The sequence below is a fragment of the Crocodylus porosus genome, unplaced genomic scaffold, assembly GCF_001723895.1.
Source record: "Crocodylus porosus isolate Cpor-Errol unplaced genomic scaffold, CroPor_comp1, whole genome shotgun sequence".
Taxonomy (NCBI): Eukaryota; Metazoa; Chordata; order Crocodylia; family Crocodylidae; genus Crocodylus; species Crocodylus porosus.
Genome location: NW_017728925.1, coordinates 11,848,188 through 11,866,135, shown reverse-complemented (window position 1 = coordinate 11,866,135; position 17,948 = coordinate 11,848,188). Strand labels below are relative to the sequence as shown.

Here is a 17,948-nt window from a genome sequence, read left to right as displayed (position 1 = left end):
TCAGCCCGCGTCTGCAGGGGTCGGCCGGGGCCGCCGCGGCCGCGCCACAGGCCCTGGCAGGCGGCTCCGGACCGGCCGCTCGCTGCGTTTCCCCCTTGGCACCGCCTCCCCCCTCGGACCGTCGGAGAGCAACGGGCTGGGGGGGGCGTCCGACCTCACTCCCGCCCAGCCCGCGCATACGCACATTGTACCTCACGCTGACCCGTAACATCACTACATAGATACACAGACAGACGTACATAGTGATGTTACATTTTAATCACGGAAAAATGTGGATTTGAGGTTAGCTTTTTTTTTTCATCAAAAAATGGGGATTTTTTTTAGATCAGAGAAAACTAGGATTCCTGGAGATGATACACCTGGCACTGGTGGAAGGGGGCAGACCGAAGCCCGCAGCCCAGAGGCCCCTGCGACCCGCTCTGAGATGCATCTGCTAAGGTGTCCGCTAAGTGCAAAGACAAGAGCTGTCTGCAGGGGAGCTCGCTCATGCAGACACCGGCTTTCTAAGCACAAGGCTGAGAACGTGCAGGTCAGCTCACCTCCACAGATCGGCTGTCGGGGAGGAGGTCAGTGTGATCAGTGTTAGCCTCAAAGCAGTGCCCTAGAGCCAAAAGTACCCACCAGTCTCTACACATCCTCTGACCAGCATACAGGGATGTGGAGCTGCTAGCCAGGCTGGTGGGGGGCATCATCCAGCTTGACGCTGACTGAGGACCGGAGACCCACGAGGGTTATGTTGTTCCCTTTTTGGCTCTTTCTCTGTTGGCCACAGGACCCGCTCAGCTCCTGTGCCCCTAGTCTGCAGGGATCCCTTACATGTGTCCAGCCACAGCCATGCTAGTGGGAGCTCTCATGGCCCAGCGGGGATAACATACTGGGCCCCAGGGAACAGCAAAGAGAAGGCTAGCGTGGGCCATGAATGATTCAGGCCCCCTGAGCTCTTATGAACAGGCCTGAGGACCCAGCCTCCCCATCTGGAGTCCAGCCCGGGGAACCTCCAGGGTGGGTGCCCCAGAGCATGAGGGTGCTGGCTGGGAGGTGAACTCAGGGAGGGCTGCCTCTTAGCCCCGCAGCAAGATTTCTACTTCGCTTGCTGAGAACTGAAACCTAAGATGGGAAGGAGAGGCCAGCACTGAGCTACGCAGTGTGCCTGGGCCAGGGTGGCGGGTGCATTGTCACGGCAGGAGTGGGGCAGCCCGAGGGCACAGAGGTACCCCAGGAGAGCTGAGGAAATGGGGGGACATAAGGTGGATCTTGTCCGGCAGCTCTCTGGTCAGTCTCCAAGGCTGGCCCGGGCCTGGGCTGTGCACTCCAGTCCCCTCCCATCCCAGTATTTTCTTTTAAAAAAGCAAAGAAAGGCAGCAGAACAATAGAGCTGGGTGAGGCCTCTGGCCTGGCCCCTGGTGGGAGAAGCCAAGGCTCTGAGTCACCAGCTGGGAGCCCAACCCCTGGCAGGAGGTGCAACTTGCCCATGCAGGCAGGGCTGGGGGGGCACGTGCTCCTACATCCCTGCTCCAAGCCCCTTTTCCCTGCGCCACCCCTACCCCCAGCAAAGATGCTGAGTATGCGGGGGCCCGAGGGTCCTGGCCCCCCTCGGGAAGAGGGCTGTCACCTAAAACGCATAACACTTTCCACATGTCCATCATCTTAGCCCCCTCCCCAGCAAAAATAGAAGTCGGCACCTATGATCCCCAGTACTCCTGGAGACCTACCAGAGACCCTGCTCTGCCTTTCAAACCTGAGCTAGATGCTGACAGCTGCTTCTGCTCATCCCAGCACCCCAGGGTTTAATAGTATTGTAGGTAGGGCCCTGATGCTCTGAAGCCCGAGCCTGGGGGTCAGGAGACCCTCACTGCTGCAGTGCTGCTACCAAGCCCTCTACCATGCACCTGCCACTAAGCATTTATCCTCACATGCCCCCACACTGGACCCAGGTCTCCAGGGTCCCAAGCCACCAGCCTGGCCTGTAGGCCTCCTGTGCCCCTGTTAGGTGGAGCTCAGGAAGGTCGAGCTCCTGCTGGTGACTTGCAAGAAGCGGGGGGTGAGAAAGGGAAGAGGCCGGCCTCACCCCTAGCTAGAGCTGGGACTCCAGGCCACAGAGTAGGGTACCGTCACCCAAGTCAGGCAGAGCTTTGGGAGCCTTCCTTGGGACAGCCGCAGTCGGGGTGACCTGTCCTCCTCCCCACTGCACAACCCATCCACTACTAGAAAGCTGATTGTGATCTATGTGTTATATTAAGATTTTTAAAATGGATACAGCTACACGTGGCATCGGCTGAGACAACAGGTCTGCAGAGAGGCAGGGAAGGAGCAAGAATGACATCGTCTTCTGTGCTGGGCGTGTGGCAATAGCTTGACATTTAGATCAACGAAGGAGAGCTTGTGCATGGATTGGAGATGCCCAGGTGTTCTCCTAGGGCCAACAGGGAAGGGAACAGGCCAAGTACATCACTGCCAGACAGGGCCCCGCAGCCCGCTCCAGCAGTTGGACTTGTAGGTTTACACGAGTACATGGCTTCCCACTGGGAAGGGCACCAGTGCCCATTCGAATGAACTTAAAAGCTAAGCACCTCTGAGGGCTCGATGCTGCTCCTCCTGGCAGCAACGGGACTCAGGAGTGATGCCAATGCTAAACCAACCCAAGGGAAAGCACAAAAGGGGCCTTCTCTGCAATTGGCCTTGCTCTGGTTTGGAGAAGGGAGAACATGGTGAGGGGAGAACCAGCAACTTTAGCCAGCCGCAGCTGCTCCAGGCCCAGGGAAAACTCCTGTTCTGCCCCCACCCCAGTGCCCATTAACCTTCCCTTTCCTGGAGCAGACAGGTTGCAGACTTCCCTTTGAAGGAGCCCTGCTGAGAGCAGCTCATAGCCCCATGTCCAAAGCCAGTGCAGGACACTACCCATAGTGACCAGCTTCTGGCACATACGGGAAGGCCTCGTGTGCAGGAGAAACTGGGAGGGCACCATTTTTTATCCTCAGTTTTGGGTGTATCCAATCCTCTCCACGCACCGGGTTCCACGCGTGCTGGGGGAAGGCGGGTCCCACCTGGCTGGGAGGTACATGATGGTCCTCTGCTCCCCACACACTCCGTGTCCTGCGTAAAGAAGCTTCCACTTTGCAAGTCGCAGTTCCAGGGGGCATGGGGAGAAGCGTGGGGCTGCGCTCGTCGTCCCAGCGAGCTCCTCAAAAGGAAGGACCGGGCACCTTGACTGTGACACGTTATTGGATGGGAAGCTGGGGCAAGGAGCACAGGAGAAGTGCAAGGTGCCCCTGGGAGTGCCAGCGGGATGCTCTTGGCTCTGAAGTTCCTGGTGAGGGTGGGGGCATGCACGGGGCCAGGGCCTGCCCTCTGCTCACTGCCAGCCGGAGCAGCCCTCAGGCAGGCTCTGCAGGATGGCCTCCAAGTTCTGCTTGTCGGCGAGGACTTCCGCCAGGTCGCTCTCGAAAGCCTCGATCTGCTGCTGCTGCTGCTCTGCCTCCTGCTGCAGGTGGCTCAGCTTCTTTGCTAGGGAGCCGGGCTCGGCAAGGCGCAGCCGGAGATGGGCCAGCTGCAGGCGGCTGGCATTGAGCATGGCCTCCATGGGGGCTGCTGCGTCTGGGGGAGGAGGAGAGGGCAGCAGTGAGCAAGGGAGCGAGCCAGGGACATCCCAGTTGGAGTCAGGTGAAAGCAGCCTTGCACCTGCCTGGGGCCCATGCATCAGATGACAGATTCAAGAGGGGGAAAAAGAGGTTGGAGCATTCATTGCACAGAATAAACCTGAGACTGAAATGGAGTTGCAGTTCCTTGTCTGATGCTGCCTCTCCTTCCACATGGCCTTAGGCTGTGCTACCTGTGGCAGACAGCGGGGAAGCGACCCACAGCAGACAGCTGAGCCAACCCTGCTCCAGCGGGGCTCAGAGCACTAAGAGCACCCCAAGGGCAGGCCGGCAAACTACGACTGACATTTCACAGCACAGCCGTAGAGCTCACAGGCCTTTATCACCACGGATTTGCTGTCAGCTTACTTAGAGAGGGCAGGCAGGCAGGCTGCAGGGAGGAAGACTGGAGCCCAGCCGAATGACCCCGTTGCCCTGGCCCGGCAGTGCTTGCACACTGAACAGGGAAGACAGGTCCAGGGGGTGGTGGGGAAGGGACACCCCAGAAAGGGCAGGCACCTGCAGTGGGGTTCGGTGATCGCCGGGGGTCAGCGGTACCAGGGAGATTTAAGTCAGGGCAGGGGAGAGGGAACAAGCTTGCATTAAAATCATCACAGAACGACTGGCGTTTCCCACCCTGCATTCCTGGCTTCCCAGGACCCTGACTCATTGCTGGCTGCCTTCTCCGAGGCTCCACCCAAGTTACAGCAATCCCCCAGGGGAAAACAATGCAAAGCCAGTATCGGGGCTGGGAGTAAGGGCAGCTCTGGGTGTGGACAGCACATCAGCCGGCGCCCTCCTGGAGGTCAAGGGGAACATTTGGATACCTTGGCTCAGAGAAGGAGGATCTTGCCAGTGCATTCCAGTAAGAGCAGCTTTGCAGGAGGGTTCCCCTCCCGCTGAGATCCTGTGAGGACACCGATCCCGTAGGACCTGGTGCCATGATCAGAAAGCTTTCGGGGCTCAAGGACATCAGGGTCCACCAGCAGCATTTGCTGCCTGAGGGTAGCCGGCAGAGCTGTGAAGGCATTTACAGCCTCTGCCGGTGTCAGGGTCTTACCCAGGCTGCTGAGCAGGTTGTTCAGGGTCTGAATGTCCGTCTCCAGCAAGCGCTGGGCTTCTCTGAGACTCTTGTCTGCATCGCTGCCATCCGGCTGCACCTTCCAACACAGACAACGGGCATCAGCCATGCCCAAGACACCCCTGTATGGGGGGGTCTTGCTGCCTATGCCAACAGGTGAACCCCTTGAAGGGGTATGCCTGGCACTCTGCGAGGGAAAGACCTCATGCAGGAATACTTCAGAGCCTGGTACTGCGCATGCTACAATGCCCCTCAGGTCTCTCCCCAGTGCTGCAGACAACACATAGACCTTGTTGGGGTTTCCAGCTTCATGCCTGAACTTGCAACACCTCTGTGGGCAGCGGGGACAGGATGTGGGTGACAGACGAGGGGCTGTCACCTGCAGCACCACGGGACATGGCTCACCTGTCCGGCCTGCTCCAGCTCGCCCCGGAGCTTCTCGGATGCCCGCTCCTGCCTGGAGAGTTCCAGCAGGGTCTGGTTTACGTGCTTGGCAAGCTCGCGGCTATGCCTGTGCTCCTGCTTCCCCTCCCTCAGCAGTGCCTGTGCTCTCTGCATGGGTTAGAGGGTGAAGGGAGTATTCAGAGTTTGTCCTGCATGACTCCCCTCCCCACCTCCAGCCCCACGGTGGCTGAAACACCCTGGCACCGAGGATGCCAACACAGCTGGGTGATATGAGGCAGGCAGATGTCCTAATGGTGCCTTCTGGCCTCAGGCTCTGAGAAAAGGAGGGTGCAGCCCTGCAGGTCGGATGGAAGGAAATCTTAGCGTGATCCAACAGGTCGCTTCCCCCATGAAGGTAGTCAAGGGCTTGTGAGGGGGAAGGTGCTGAGCTGGAGGGTTTGTGCGCTGGCCTGTCCCTCCAAGAAAGGGGATTCAAACCAGACTTGAGGCGCTGTGGGTTTGAGGCCCCATGGAGAACCGTAATTAATCTCCACTGCCCATGGTGGGTCTCAAGAGCAAGGGAGGCTAGCTGCATGCTAGAGGGTAGGACTGGGTGGAGGCCAGGGGTGCAGGGCTGAGGCAGACTGGCAGATCTGTGTTGCAGCAGGGGGAAAGCCCTGAACTACTCTGAGGAAAGGCAGGAGTTGTGGGCAGGTGCCTGAAATGGGTGGCTGCAAAGAGGTTGGAGGTGGGGATCCTGGAGGGTGACAGGCTATGCTGCAGGGCACTGGCAAGGGAGGCTGGGGACGGCTGCACTGCAGCTCCCTGCGGTAAGCCCAGCTGCAGCTCGCACTTTACTCCCAAACACCTTCCTGCCCCAAGGCCCTGCTGCCCCTTGGTCTTGTACCAGTTGAGCCCCTCAGACCTTGGTACTCTCCCTTGTGACAATCTCCACTTCTTTGACTGTCTTCTTGGCCATGGCGGAAACAGATGGAGCGTTTCCTAGCATCCTCTCTGCCTGCTTGGTTTTCCTCTGGGCATCGGTGATGGCCCTGTCCCGGACCACCGCCATCTTCCTACTCAGGGTGGCCTGGCTCTTCTGACGCACCAGTGCTTTCTTTGCCCCTGCAGACACAGAAGGATACACGCCCTGTCCTTCACCCTCCCAGGACACCCCAGGAGCCTCCTGGAGCCATCCTGATCTGCACAGCAAGAGAGAGCCAAGCCCAGCAGAACCAGACCAAGAACTCAGCGTCCTCCAACCACCCTTAGAGCAGTGGTTTTCAACCTGTGGTCCCCAGACCCCTGGGGGTCTGCAGACTAATTAAGGCATCCATGTAAGATGACTATGATCAATCAATGTATATGAATAACCACACTGTCAATCCCAAGGAGTCTGCACCTCCATTCGAAATTTTTTAGGGATCTACAAATGAAAGTCACTGCCCTACAGGCTTTGGCATAAGCATCTCCACCCACACAAGATGGCTGTAAATGTATAACTAAACTAGTAGAAATACTGGGGTAACCTTGCGTAACGGCAGACTCCCAAGGCCGGACTCTATTTTTCACTGAGTCCAACAGGAAGAACCAGAAGCTCTTGACCACCGTCACACAAAGTAATTGAAACCCATTACTACAAGGAGTGTTAAAAGAGCTGAAACTTAACTGATAACCTCTCACAGGTAAAGGGTCATTATTAATCAGTGAATGAGGAGCTTTACCATAAATTTTTCACTTAACAGGGGAGGGGGTGTCTTCAAGGCCTTTCATTAACATATGCGCAATCCAAGCATTAATGATTATGCATCTGTGCTTGTGAAGGGGAGGAACAGCCGTGGGGGGGAGGATGAGGAATTCAGGTCCTGAGGGCTTGATGACTGGAAGAACTGAGAAAGAGCTCAGAGATTTTAGTATCAACTAAATCTCTTCTGCTGAGTATTTGTTTGGGCACTCCCATTGCCCGAGCTCAAGGCTAGTTAATTTGTTGTCTAGCTTTCCCATAAAGTGATTCACTTGGGCAGAGGCAGGCGTCTCTCTCTCTCTCCTCCTCTTTCTCTCTGTCCTGGGACCCTGTCAGACAAAGTAAGCCTGTTTGTCCTCCTCTGGGCAGCGGAAACAACCGCAACAGCGACAGCGGCAGCGAATGAACTGAGAATATAAAACCCAAAATTGGGGCTGGGACTAAGAGACTGCAATTGGGTTAGGGAAAGGCCTGCAGAAGGATGTGCAGGAGCGCGGGCCTGCAGGTGCGTTTGTTGTAACAGTGTGTGAAGAAAAGCTTTTGCTTGATGCTGTTACACACACACACACACACACACACACACACGTAAGCCTGTACGTCCTCCTTTGGGGGTACAGGGCTTCCCTTCATTGAGCTATAAATAATCCCTGAGGAACCAACAGAGCCAAAGCTACCCTCCCACCTCCAGCACTGGCCAGGTGAGAGGGGATGGAGGGCAAGGCTGTAGGCAGCAGTTTATACCTTCCAGGTTGGATAGCAGGGATTTGGCTTCTGAAACCACGTTCTTCCCATGCGACATGGAGGAGACTGCCAGGGTCAGAGCTGCATCTGCCTGCTCTCGCAGCTGCAGGGGAAAGGCAAGGCAGGCATGAGATCTGGGGTGTGCACCTGATTATTGAATGCATGGGCTTCTTATACAGAGGTGGCAGGGGGCAGAACCCATGGCAGGGTGACCCTCTGCCTCTGCAAGGTGGTGGGGAGAAGACCGAGATCCAAGTTCAGCCCTGGCTTTCCCAGGGGAAGAACATCTCCCTTTGAAATATTCACTGCCCTCGACCCCTTGCTCCCTGAGTGCATGCAGCTGCAGGTGTGATCCCACTGGAAGAGGGACACGACAAGTGCCTCAGGGCTCACCCAAGTCTCCATGGCCAGAGGGTCTCCTGATGCTGCAACACAGGGCCTCGCACCAGGCAGGGGACGGGGCAGTCCTTGGGGCTGCACTTGCACAGGGCTCTGCCTGCCCAGGCTGGCTGCAGGAGGAAACCCCTTCCTCCCTCTGCCAGCCTTGGTCTGTGCTGCTGTGCTATGCAGTTCTCTTCCACCCCCAAATTTGCAGCTGATGTAGAGATACGCGGGAGGCAGCTGCCGCCAGACAGCTGCCCAGCGTACTCACCTGCTCAAACGGCAGAGCCTTCTGCAGCTCCAGGCGCGAGGCAGCTGCCAGAGCATGCGATGCTTCAACAGCCAAATGCCCCTTCTCCTCCACCGCCTGCTCCAGCTCCTCCAGCTCCTGTCTGAGGGCTCCAGCCTGTAGAGTCAGGGGGGTCTGTGGGAACAAGCTGATCAGGGGTGGCATCTCCTGTTGCTCTGAACTCCCAGGATCAGGGAAGGAGGGAGGAAGAGGAGCTCAGAGAGTGCACCTAGCCCCCCCATGCTTCACACACCAACTCCCTGCCGCACACACTGGGGGGCTGGAGTCTGGAGTCAGTGGGCAGTGGGTCAGGACTGAGGGGCACTGGGTCAAGACTGGCCATCAATGTTCACAAATGGGTCCTGGTACAAAAAAGGTTGAGAACCACTGGACTAGGTGACAGCACAAGCCCCTCTGTCTCTGGTGGCCCTTGATAACTGCCCCCCCGACTCCCACTGGAGTATAAGGATACCGTAACATGCACGCCATGCTGACAGGTTTCATAAGCATCTCATCCACAGACACCTAGCTCTTCTTCCACCCCCCAGGTGCCCACACTGACCCATTGCCAGGCAGGGTGGGGAAAGCAGATGGGCGATACACCCCAGCCCTACTAGCGCGAGGCACTGTACTTGCTGCCCACCAGCTCTGGGGCTTTCCACCGTGACAGGTTCTTGGCCATGTCTGCATTGGCTTGACGGACGGACATAAAGGTCTTCTTGGCTTCGGTCACTGCCTCCAGTGCACTGGCAGCCAGTTCTTCCTGGGCCTGCTGGATTTCCTGGTACCTAACAAGAAGGGGTAGCCAGAGCAAAGTGTGACTTGGGGCTTGGCCAGCAATGGAGGGCTCTGGGAATTGCCTTGTGGGACAGCGCCTCCAGCCTGCAAGTGTTGAGTGTACTCCAGACTGACGGCGGTTGGGAGCCAGCACTACCCAAGGGCCACCCTGGGCTTTCCCCTAGGTACACTCTCTGAGCTCCTCTTCCTCCCCTCCCTCCCTGATCCTGGGGGTTTGCAGCAACAGGAGATGCCACCCCTGATCAGCCTGTTCCTCCCCCCGACACTACAAGTTGGGATGGTTTCAGTCCAGCTCCATGCAGACAGGTGCTGGCATCCCAAAATCACCACAATGGGCCCCTCCCAGCTGGCAGGCTCAGCAGAGGAGCCAAGGGAGGAATAGGCCAAGAAGACAGAGCTCCCCACTCCCCCCGGGCCAGGGCTGAGTCACACCGGCAGGGTGCTGTCCATGCCCACCATCCTGCGCCAAATTCCCGCAGACACTGCCAAGTTCTCACCTGTCCTCCAATTCACTGCTGGCCTCCAGGGTCGAGTTGTCCTCCAGGATGCTCTGCAGGAGGATGTAGCTGGCATTGGAAGCCAGCAGCGCTTTCCTAGCTACAGATGCCACCTGTGCTGCTGTCATCCTGTGGCTGCAGGGACAAGAGCCGAGAGAGAGAGAGAGAGGATTTCAGCAATGAGCCCACAGGTTCCTCCTTGAGGAAGGCAGGGCACCAACTACCTGCCTGCCTTGGGGAGCTAAGCTGGCTTCCTGCCTGGCCTGGTCTCCACCACAGCATCAGAGGATCTCCGAGAGATCCCTGAGAGCTCGGGGTAGACAGGTGGGCACAGCACCTTGCTGCCATAGCAGGACACAATGCCCAGGGCACATGGGGTAGTGCCACATGGCGCACACACCTGACGGAGCACCGAGCCCTTGGAGGCCAGGGTGGTTTGAAAATGTAGGGGCAGTGTGAGAAGGGGCATGAGACTGAGGGCGCAGAGACAAGTGGGAGCAGGGGCTGTAGACAGGCCCAGGGTCTTGGCAGGGACTCAGGACAGGGCAGGATCAGAGCACGCAGACCGCAGACAAGCCGGAGGAGACATGCAGCCATCACGTACCTCTCCGCTAGTGCCCGGGACTCCAGCGCCAGGCGGCCCCAGCTCGTGGGCTCCTTTGAAATCTCTTGAGGGAAAACCTAGGAACACGGACAGAAAACAGAAGTGAAATCCCAGGAGTCAGGGCCCAGACCTCCCCCTGGGAACAACACCACAGCCTGGGGCCTGCCACTCACAGTCAAAGGCATCTCGCCAGGCTGCTGCTCCCACCTGTCCCATGGCACCCCCACAAAGCCATAAGGCAGAGCATTGCCCCTGGATGGGGTGCAGGGTGCGCCTTCCAGCTCCCACACCAGGACCTAGCTCACATGGCCAGCACCCTGCCTGCCTGAGGATCGGACCGGAGCCCAGGTAGGACTGGACCTGTCCCACAAGGGAGCCAGGGCAACTTCAAGTCACTCAGGGGTAGGGGAGAGAGAGAGACGGATGCCCAGGGGGCTGGGATGGAGCTGGGCACCATTGTCGCTAGCGTGTCGGCAGCCTGCTGGATCTCCTGCTGCGCGGACTGCAGCACGGCGCTGATCTCTGACAGCAAGATGCAGGTTTTGTCACTCCCGCTGCTGGCACAGCCCACGGCCCCGCTGGCGTTCCTCAGCCGACCCCATGCAGCGCTCACCGAGCCCTCCAGCTGGGCCACCTGCTCCAGGAACATCACCTTGGCACCTGCACGCAGCACACAGGCCATCAGACCAGGCCCTCGCTGATGGGAGAGCAAGACTGGAGCTCCAACAGGGGATGCCCTGGATGGGGTGTATCTGTACCCAGATCCCTCTGGGGCTGTGCCTATGCCACATCCCACCCCCTCCTGCCCGGACACCAGATGCCAGCCCTGCTCCTCTGCCCCCACCTTGCAGCAGGTAGCGACTAGGGAGGCTGTCTCCGCGCGGCTCCTCTCCCAGCATTGGGAAATGGGGCTGGGGGCTGCTGCAGTCTGGTTTCTGCAGCCACTCCTCCATCTTCTGCAGCTTGGCCCTCAGCTTGTCAGCCTACGAGGGGAGCAGGTGGCTTGAGAGAGGACGGCAGCTGGGGCTGGGGCTGGGCAGGGTCGGTGAAGGAGGGAGGGCTCGTACCTCGTCTTGCACCAGGCTGTAGCAGACAGGACACTCCTGGCACTGGACCTGCTCCTGGTCGTAGTAGTAGTTCACCTGGCACTGGTCACACTTGTAGCCCACGAAACCCCGCTTGCAGATGCACGTGCTGTTTTCGTGGCACTGGGGGGTGGCGGAGCCCAGCGGGGAGCAGTGGCAGGCTGCAAGCAAGGCAGAGAGATCCCAGGAGCATGCAGCAGGTGCTCAAGCAAGGTCGGACTGGCCGACATCCGTGTCACCAGGAGAACTGGAGCCACAAACGAGGGCTGGGGCAGGCACTGCTTGCCCTGAGAGACCCTGCTGCCCATCCTGCTGGGGTCAGGGTGAAGCAAACAGTGGCACACACAGCAGAAGATTTACACAACCGTGGTAAGCACGGGCCCAAAGGCTCACAGCTGCCTCTGCCCCTTCCTAGTGCCTCTTCCCCAGCACTTCACAAACGAGCCCGAGTGCCTGGGCCAGGGCTCCTACAGCCCCTGCCCAGAGGGGCTTCTGGGGCACAGAGAGCCACGCGATGTGACTCCTGGCGTGGAACAAGACCCCAGAGGCACTGAGGGTCTCCTTCCCCTGACTCCCCCCTGCCCACTGGGCTCAGTCAAGTTCGGACTGGTCTATTTTTATGGGCAGCTGCCAGGGGCAGAGGGAGAGACCTGTGGGGCAGGGGCAAGACCCAGGAAGGGTTCTCCCGCTGCAGCCAGCCCCACCACGCCAGACCCTGGGCTCCCACAGCACAGTGCCTCAGACCCCTCTGCACCAGCACCCCCCACGCTCTGACATCAGCACCATGCAGGCCATCGTTGTCATCATTACCTCGGCAGCCCTTCATGGAGAAACCAAAGAAGCCAGGCTGGCAGCGGTCACACGGCCTCCCCTCCACACCCGGGCGGCAGGGGCACTGCCCCGTGAGCAGGTGGCACTGGCTCTCCTGGGAACCCACCAGGTTGCACTTGCAGCTGGGACCGAGGAAATGGAAGAGGATGAGCAGAAACAGCCGCCATGCCAGTTGCATGCCCACCACCCCGCCAGGGCCTGGGTTCCCCCCGCGCCAGCTCCCTCCAAGAAAGCCAGTCCCTATGGACCCCTGTAGGGTGGGGCTGGCTTTGGGTCAAAACAGCAGCAACCCCTAAAGTGACCAGGTGACAGGAGGTGACACCCATGCCCCTGCCTTGACCTTCGGTGGAAGCCATCGGACTGTAGGGCCAGAAGGGCCCACCAGCCAGGCCAAACCCTTGCTTGTGACAGAATCACCCCTTTCTGACCCCTCCCAGGCAAACACTTGCCTAGCCTGCACCCCACGCTGCTCCCACCACCTGCCCAGGGATTGTCCCCTTGCCTGCTTGCCCTCAGTGGGAGCATCTGACCTAACCATGCTAATGAAGCCCATTGCTGCTTGCCCTGCCCTGCACATTTCTGGGGCTCCATGATCAAGGATCCACTGCAAGGCTGGCAGGACCCAGCTCCCATAGCTGTCTGTTGTGGGAGGTGCAGGCCTGGAGGGAGCCGTGTGAACTGTACTTCCATCACACTGCGTCCAAGGGGGATCTCCTGGGCCCAAGACACTGATATTCAGACACCTGACAGCAGCTCCAGATCCAGCCTACCTCTTGCATCCAGTCCCTGGCTGCAGGTCGTAGTATCCGAGCTGGCAGCGGCTGCAGTCTCGCCCAGTGACGTGCGGGAGGCAAGGGCACTGGCCAGTGGTGGGATCGCAGGTCTCCAGCCCCTGGGCTGAACCGCCAGGATCACATCTGCAAGCTAGGGGAGACAGCAATCACTCAGTGGTGGAGACCCCAGGGCTTTGCAGCAATTTCAGGCTTAACCAGCCGCCCGCCTCGGTGTCTACAGAGGGGCCTGGGAAGAGGGACTCCTGGGTTCTCATCTCAGCTCTGGGGGGATTATGGTCAATAGGCTAGAACAGGGGATTGGCCATCCGGACTCCTAGGTCCTAAGCTCCCTTCTGCTGCTGACTCGCTGCCTGCCTTTGAACGTGTCATATCTCCCCTCCGTGCTCAGTCTCCAGTCCTGGAGGCAATGGGTGCAGCCTATGTGCCCCTCCAAGGCTGCTGCTCCCCCTCGCACCAGTTAAGATGGTGGCATGAAGCAGCATGACCACGTAGGCGAGCTCCCCAGGGCAGGTGATTGTCTCTGATATGTCCTTCATAGGAGGTCTATATTGAGCAGATTCTTTTTGGTATTGGGTGGTGGAACCGGAGCGTGCTCCATCCACTCCATGCATTGACCTGGTATTGCAGTGCTTCCAGGACCGATGCAAAAAAAACAGGAAAAAAAAAAAAAAAAGCCTATTTTCTCAGCTAAGTGGGCTCTGAGGAGCAGGACCCTGGCTCTGGGAAGGGCAAGGCCTGGCAGGATGGGGCGGGGGAGCCGTACTCACGGGCACACTTCCCGGTGGGGCTGCTAGCCAGTGGGCTCCCATAGAAGCCTTCCTGGCACCTCTCGCAGTGCTCTCCTGTCGTGTTGTACAGGCACCTCAAGCACCGGCCAGAGACAGGATCACAGTTGCCCACGGCATTGGAGTCCACATTTCCATTGCATTGGCAGGGGCTGCAAGGGTGGATGGGGCCGTCCCGTCCCAGAGGGTCACCGAAAAACCCATCCTCACAGAGTTCACAGCGCCTGCCTGGAGGGGGGAGGGGGGAGCAACAGTGCATGGGACTCAGTCAGTCCATCAGCTATATGTCCTTAACCAAGGCATCATCACATGCCCCCCTGCTATTGCAACACTTCACCCATCTGCCTGCCAATCTATCCTTGACCCAGGCCTCACCACCTCCCTCCATGCTGTCACACCCTTGCACCTCTTTGCCTCTGTCTCTCCATCCACCTGCCAACCTCTCTTTGCCCCAGGCTTCATTACTTGCCCCCCTTCCCTCGCAGCACCTGACCTCTCTGCCCTGATGGGCAGTGGGTGCACACCACCTCGCCGCTCTCCGGGATCTCCGTGCAGGGCGACCCGCCGGGGCACGGGCACGGCTTGCAGTCATCGATGTGCCCCACGAAGGGGTTGCCATGGAAGCCGGGGGCACAGCGCTCACAGGAGGGACCCTCGGTGTGGTGCCTGCATTGGCAGTGCCCTGTGGGAGACAGAGCAGAGGGACTGTGACCTCCCAGCTTGGAGCCCTGAAGTCATGCACCATGAGGGCAGGTCCTGTCAGATCAACCTGATTGCCTTCTTCGATCAGGTCACAAAAGCACTGGACGCAGGTGTCGTGGTGGATGTAGTCTTTCCAGACCTCAGCAAGGCCTTTGACATGGTCTCCCACCCCATTCTCATTAAAAAACTAGGTGACTGTGGCATTGATGCCTACACAGTCAGATGGATTGCAAATTGGCTGAAGGGTCATACTCAGAGGGTGGTGGTGGTCTTTTTCGACCTGGAGGGATGTGGGCAGTGGGGTCCCCCAGGGCTCGGTCCTCGGGCCTGCGCTGTTCAATTTCTTTATTAGTGACTTGGACGATGGGGTGAAAAGCACCCTGTTTAAATTTGCTGATGACACCAAGATTTGGGGTGAGGTGGGCACACTAGGAGGGAAGGACAGATTACAGCAGGACCTGGACAGGTTATAGGGGTGGGCTAATGAAAATAGGATGGGTTTCAATACTGACAAATGCAGCAGGAACCAGCAGCGCACTTCTAAGCTGTGAAACTCCCTTCTCAAGAGCACGGAGGCAGAAAGAGATCTCGGAGTCATTACTGACTCCAAGATGAACATGGGCTGACAATGTGAGGTCACGGTCAGTAGGGCCAACCGCACCTTGTTGTGCATCCACAGATGCCTCTCAAGCAGGTCCAAGGAGGTGATCCTCCCCCTCTACGTGGCACTGGTCAGGCCGCAGCTGGAGTATTGCGTCCAGTTCTGGGCGCTGCACTTCAGGAGGGATGTGGACAGCATGGAGAGGGTCCAGAGGAGGGCATTCGTATGATCAGGGGGCAGCAGGGCAGGCCCTATGAGGAGAGGCTGCGGGATCTGAACTTGTTCAGCCTTTGCAAGAGAAGGCTGAGGAGGGACCTGGTGGCCATCTATAAACTCACTAGGGGGGACCAGCAGGCTTTGGGAGAGACCTTGTTCCCCCAGGGTAACAAGGAATAACGGCCACCAGTTGTTAGAGAGGAGGTTTAGACTAGACAGCCAAAGCCACTGCGTCACAGCCAGGGCGGCCAGGATCTGGAACTAACTGCCAAGGGAAGTGGTGCTGGCTCCTACCCTGGGGGTCTTTTATGAGGAGGCTTGACATCTACCTGGCTGGGGTCATTTGAGCCCGGTTTTCTCTCCTGCCCAGGCGGGGAGCCAGACCTGATGATCTACAAGGTCTCTTCCGACCCGACTTCTATGAATCTAAGACTCTACGAATCTATGAGTTAAGCAGCAGGATCACACAGGCACTCCCCGGCAAAAGGCTCACTCCCAGGCAAAAGCACTGGCTGCGTCTGCATCACCCATGCTCAGAGGTGGAAGTCACTGGCAACAGGTTTCTCTGAGACGGTCCAAGCCACTTCCGCCACACGCATGCCCTGCATCATGGATCACGCAGCTGCAGCCCAGCACGTGGCAGAGGAGCAGAACATGCTTGGCGATGCACCCCCAGTGTCACAGGCTGAAAGGCACCATGAGCCTCTTGCCCTGGGGCTGGAACCACCCCAGCACTATCACTGATGGTCGGCAGAGAGCACCCTATACGGCAGGTTGGGCTGGGGATGAGGTCTGAAGGCAGGCACTTTCCCAAAGGCCTGGGGACAGATCAGCCCCGTGGAGACACAGGATGAAGGCAGAAGATTCTGCAAGGGTGGTCAGAGCAACACGGGCCTCCCCGAGTGGAGCACACAGTAGCTTGGACCACAGCAAGCTAAGCTGGGCCAAGGTGGAGAGGAGGAGGAGGAGGACGCAAGAGGAGGAAGACAAGGGGAGCTGGAACCGCAGTGCAAGGCTGCGTGCAGGAGGCAGTAGCACCATCCGGGCTGCGAGATCAAAGGCCGGGAAGGGCCCCCGGGGTTGTACCAGACCCGGCGCTCCACAAGAAAAGAGGCGGAGGCGCGGCGGAGCCCTGCCATGCTTCCGCAGGGCAGGGCTGCGGCACTTGTTAAGCAGCCGCTCTTTGAAGCCCAGCCACAAGCTCTCCCGGCTCCTGCACCGCAGATGTTACTGCTGGAGTGGAGGAGCAGGAAGTTGAAGCTTATTTCCTTGGTGGCACAACCAAGTTCTTTGCTCTCAAAGCTTGGATGTTCCCCGAGCGCACTAGGGAGTTGCCTGTGCCTGCCCCTGGATTAGCAGGCTGATAGCAGCACAGCACACAGGATATATATACCCTGATGCCAGGCAGGAGCTGTGTTGAGCCCAAGGAGAACATTATGCGTCAGCCTGCCAAGTTATACCTGAGCAGCCACATGTCATTGCCCATACACTGCGGAGAGTGAATGGTGAGTCTCCTTCAATTCAGAGCCCAGGCTGCTGGGATGCGGGTACAATCCTCACTATCACACACGGCCACAGCCATGAAGTCCTAGATGGCCACAGGTTTGCTGTTCATTCTCAACAGGCAATGCAAAGGGCCTGATGCTGCCTTGCTCCAAGCACAGCACCCCGCTAGACTCAATGGGGCTACTCTCCGAGGAAAGTCCGGTTCAGCAGGGGAAGGGCAGGGTGGGTGTCCCACAGCCCCATTCACACCAAGGGCCACGTCAGCCAGGCTGGCTGCTATCCCAGGCACAGCCAATCATTACCAATAGCTGAGAGCACACAAGGAGTCCAGCTGGAACCGCAGGGAATTGCAGAACACGGTTATCCCAGTCAAACTGGGGGCAGGAGGCCGGGGTGTCTGTGTGAACCAGCAGCTTCCCCTCCCTGCCACAGAGCTGAAGAAAACCAGACACTTTTCCTGGAGAAGCATCTCTCAGTGCAGGGGGGAGCTCCCTGCCATCTGCAATTCTTTGGGAGTTGGCAGGCCAGGCGGGTTTGCTTCCATGACATATTTGCAGCAACCTGGCATGTGCCCGCCTGCCTTCCCCTAGCATAAAGTGGGCAGCAGAGCCCGTGGCAGATGGAGTCTGTGCCTGTGCAAAGCTGCCTCTTGCCTGAGAGCACTGCTGTGCACCATCACGTGTGTGTGACTGACCCCATTTCAGCAGGGCTGATCCCTAGGAACCTAGAGCGCTAATGCAGATGATCCTCTACCCCTTGAACTACAAGACTGGACAGAAGGTCTTCGGTGCAGAGTTAACACAGGTTCTCACCTATGTTTCACCCCTAATTGCTTTACCTTCCACATGCAAAACTCTCTAAGCGGGGTTTAGAGGTGTTTGGCACCCAAACTAGCTGGCCCAGCTGGGGCAGGGCTTAGCACCTGTCCCGTAGCCTGGTGTAACTCGTTGTAAGTAGCTTGCTCCTGCAGCCATACAGCTGAGGGCAAGCGAAACTTGGGGGCATCCAAACCCTGAGCCTCTGGGCTTGGGCTTGGGCCTGCATGTAGGATGCCTGCCAGGCTGGCAGTGGGTACGGGTATAGGTACTGGTATGGAGATGGGTATGCGGGTGAGCTGATAGGTAGTGCGAACTGTGTAACGGGTTTTTAATGGTTTAACTGTCAAAGTGTGCTTTGACCTGCCAAATGAACCACTTGGGGTGCTTGGAGGAGTGCTGGAGGTAAAGGTGTGTGTGTGTGTGTGTGTGTGTGTGTGTGTGTGTGTGTGTGTGTGT

The 17,948-nt window shown here is 58.3% G+C and overlaps 1 protein-coding gene across 1 annotated transcript in view; it reads right to left on the bottom strand.

The window, feature by feature from the left end:
• Window positions 1–2,216: 2,216 nt before the first annotated feature.
• Window positions 2,217–17,948, bottom strand: part of LAMC3 (laminin subunit gamma 3) — a 35,161-nt gene continuing 19,429 nt past the window's right edge. Inside the window, exons 13-28 of the mRNA XM_019540811.1 lie at window positions 14,143–14,331; window positions 13,632–13,877; window positions 12,841–12,994; window positions 12,050–12,192; window positions 11,222–11,400; window positions 10,999–11,137; window positions 10,609–10,814; window positions 10,155–10,231; window positions 9,551–9,685; window positions 8,899–9,043; window positions 8,238–8,390; window positions 7,586–7,688; window positions 6,026–6,225; window positions 5,122–5,268; window positions 4,696–4,795; window positions 2,217–3,594 (exon numbers count right to left, since the gene is read on the bottom strand). Coding sequence (XP_019396356.1) covers window positions 3,353–3,594; window positions 4,696–4,795; window positions 5,122–5,268; window positions 6,026–6,225; window positions 7,586–7,688; window positions 8,238–8,390; window positions 8,899–9,043; window positions 9,551–9,685; window positions 10,155–10,231; window positions 10,609–10,814; window positions 10,999–11,137; window positions 11,222–11,400; window positions 12,050–12,192; window positions 12,841–12,994; window positions 13,632–13,877; window positions 14,143–14,331 — 2,558 coding nt within the window. The 3' untranslated portion in view covers window positions 2,217–3,352. The remainder of the gene's footprint in view (window positions 3,595–4,695; window positions 4,796–5,121; window positions 5,269–6,025; window positions 6,226–7,585; window positions 7,689–8,237; window positions 8,391–8,898; window positions 9,044–9,550; window positions 9,686–10,154; window positions 10,232–10,608; window positions 10,815–10,998; window positions 11,138–11,221; window positions 11,401–12,049; window positions 12,193–12,840; window positions 12,995–13,631; window positions 13,878–14,142; window positions 14,332–17,948) is intronic.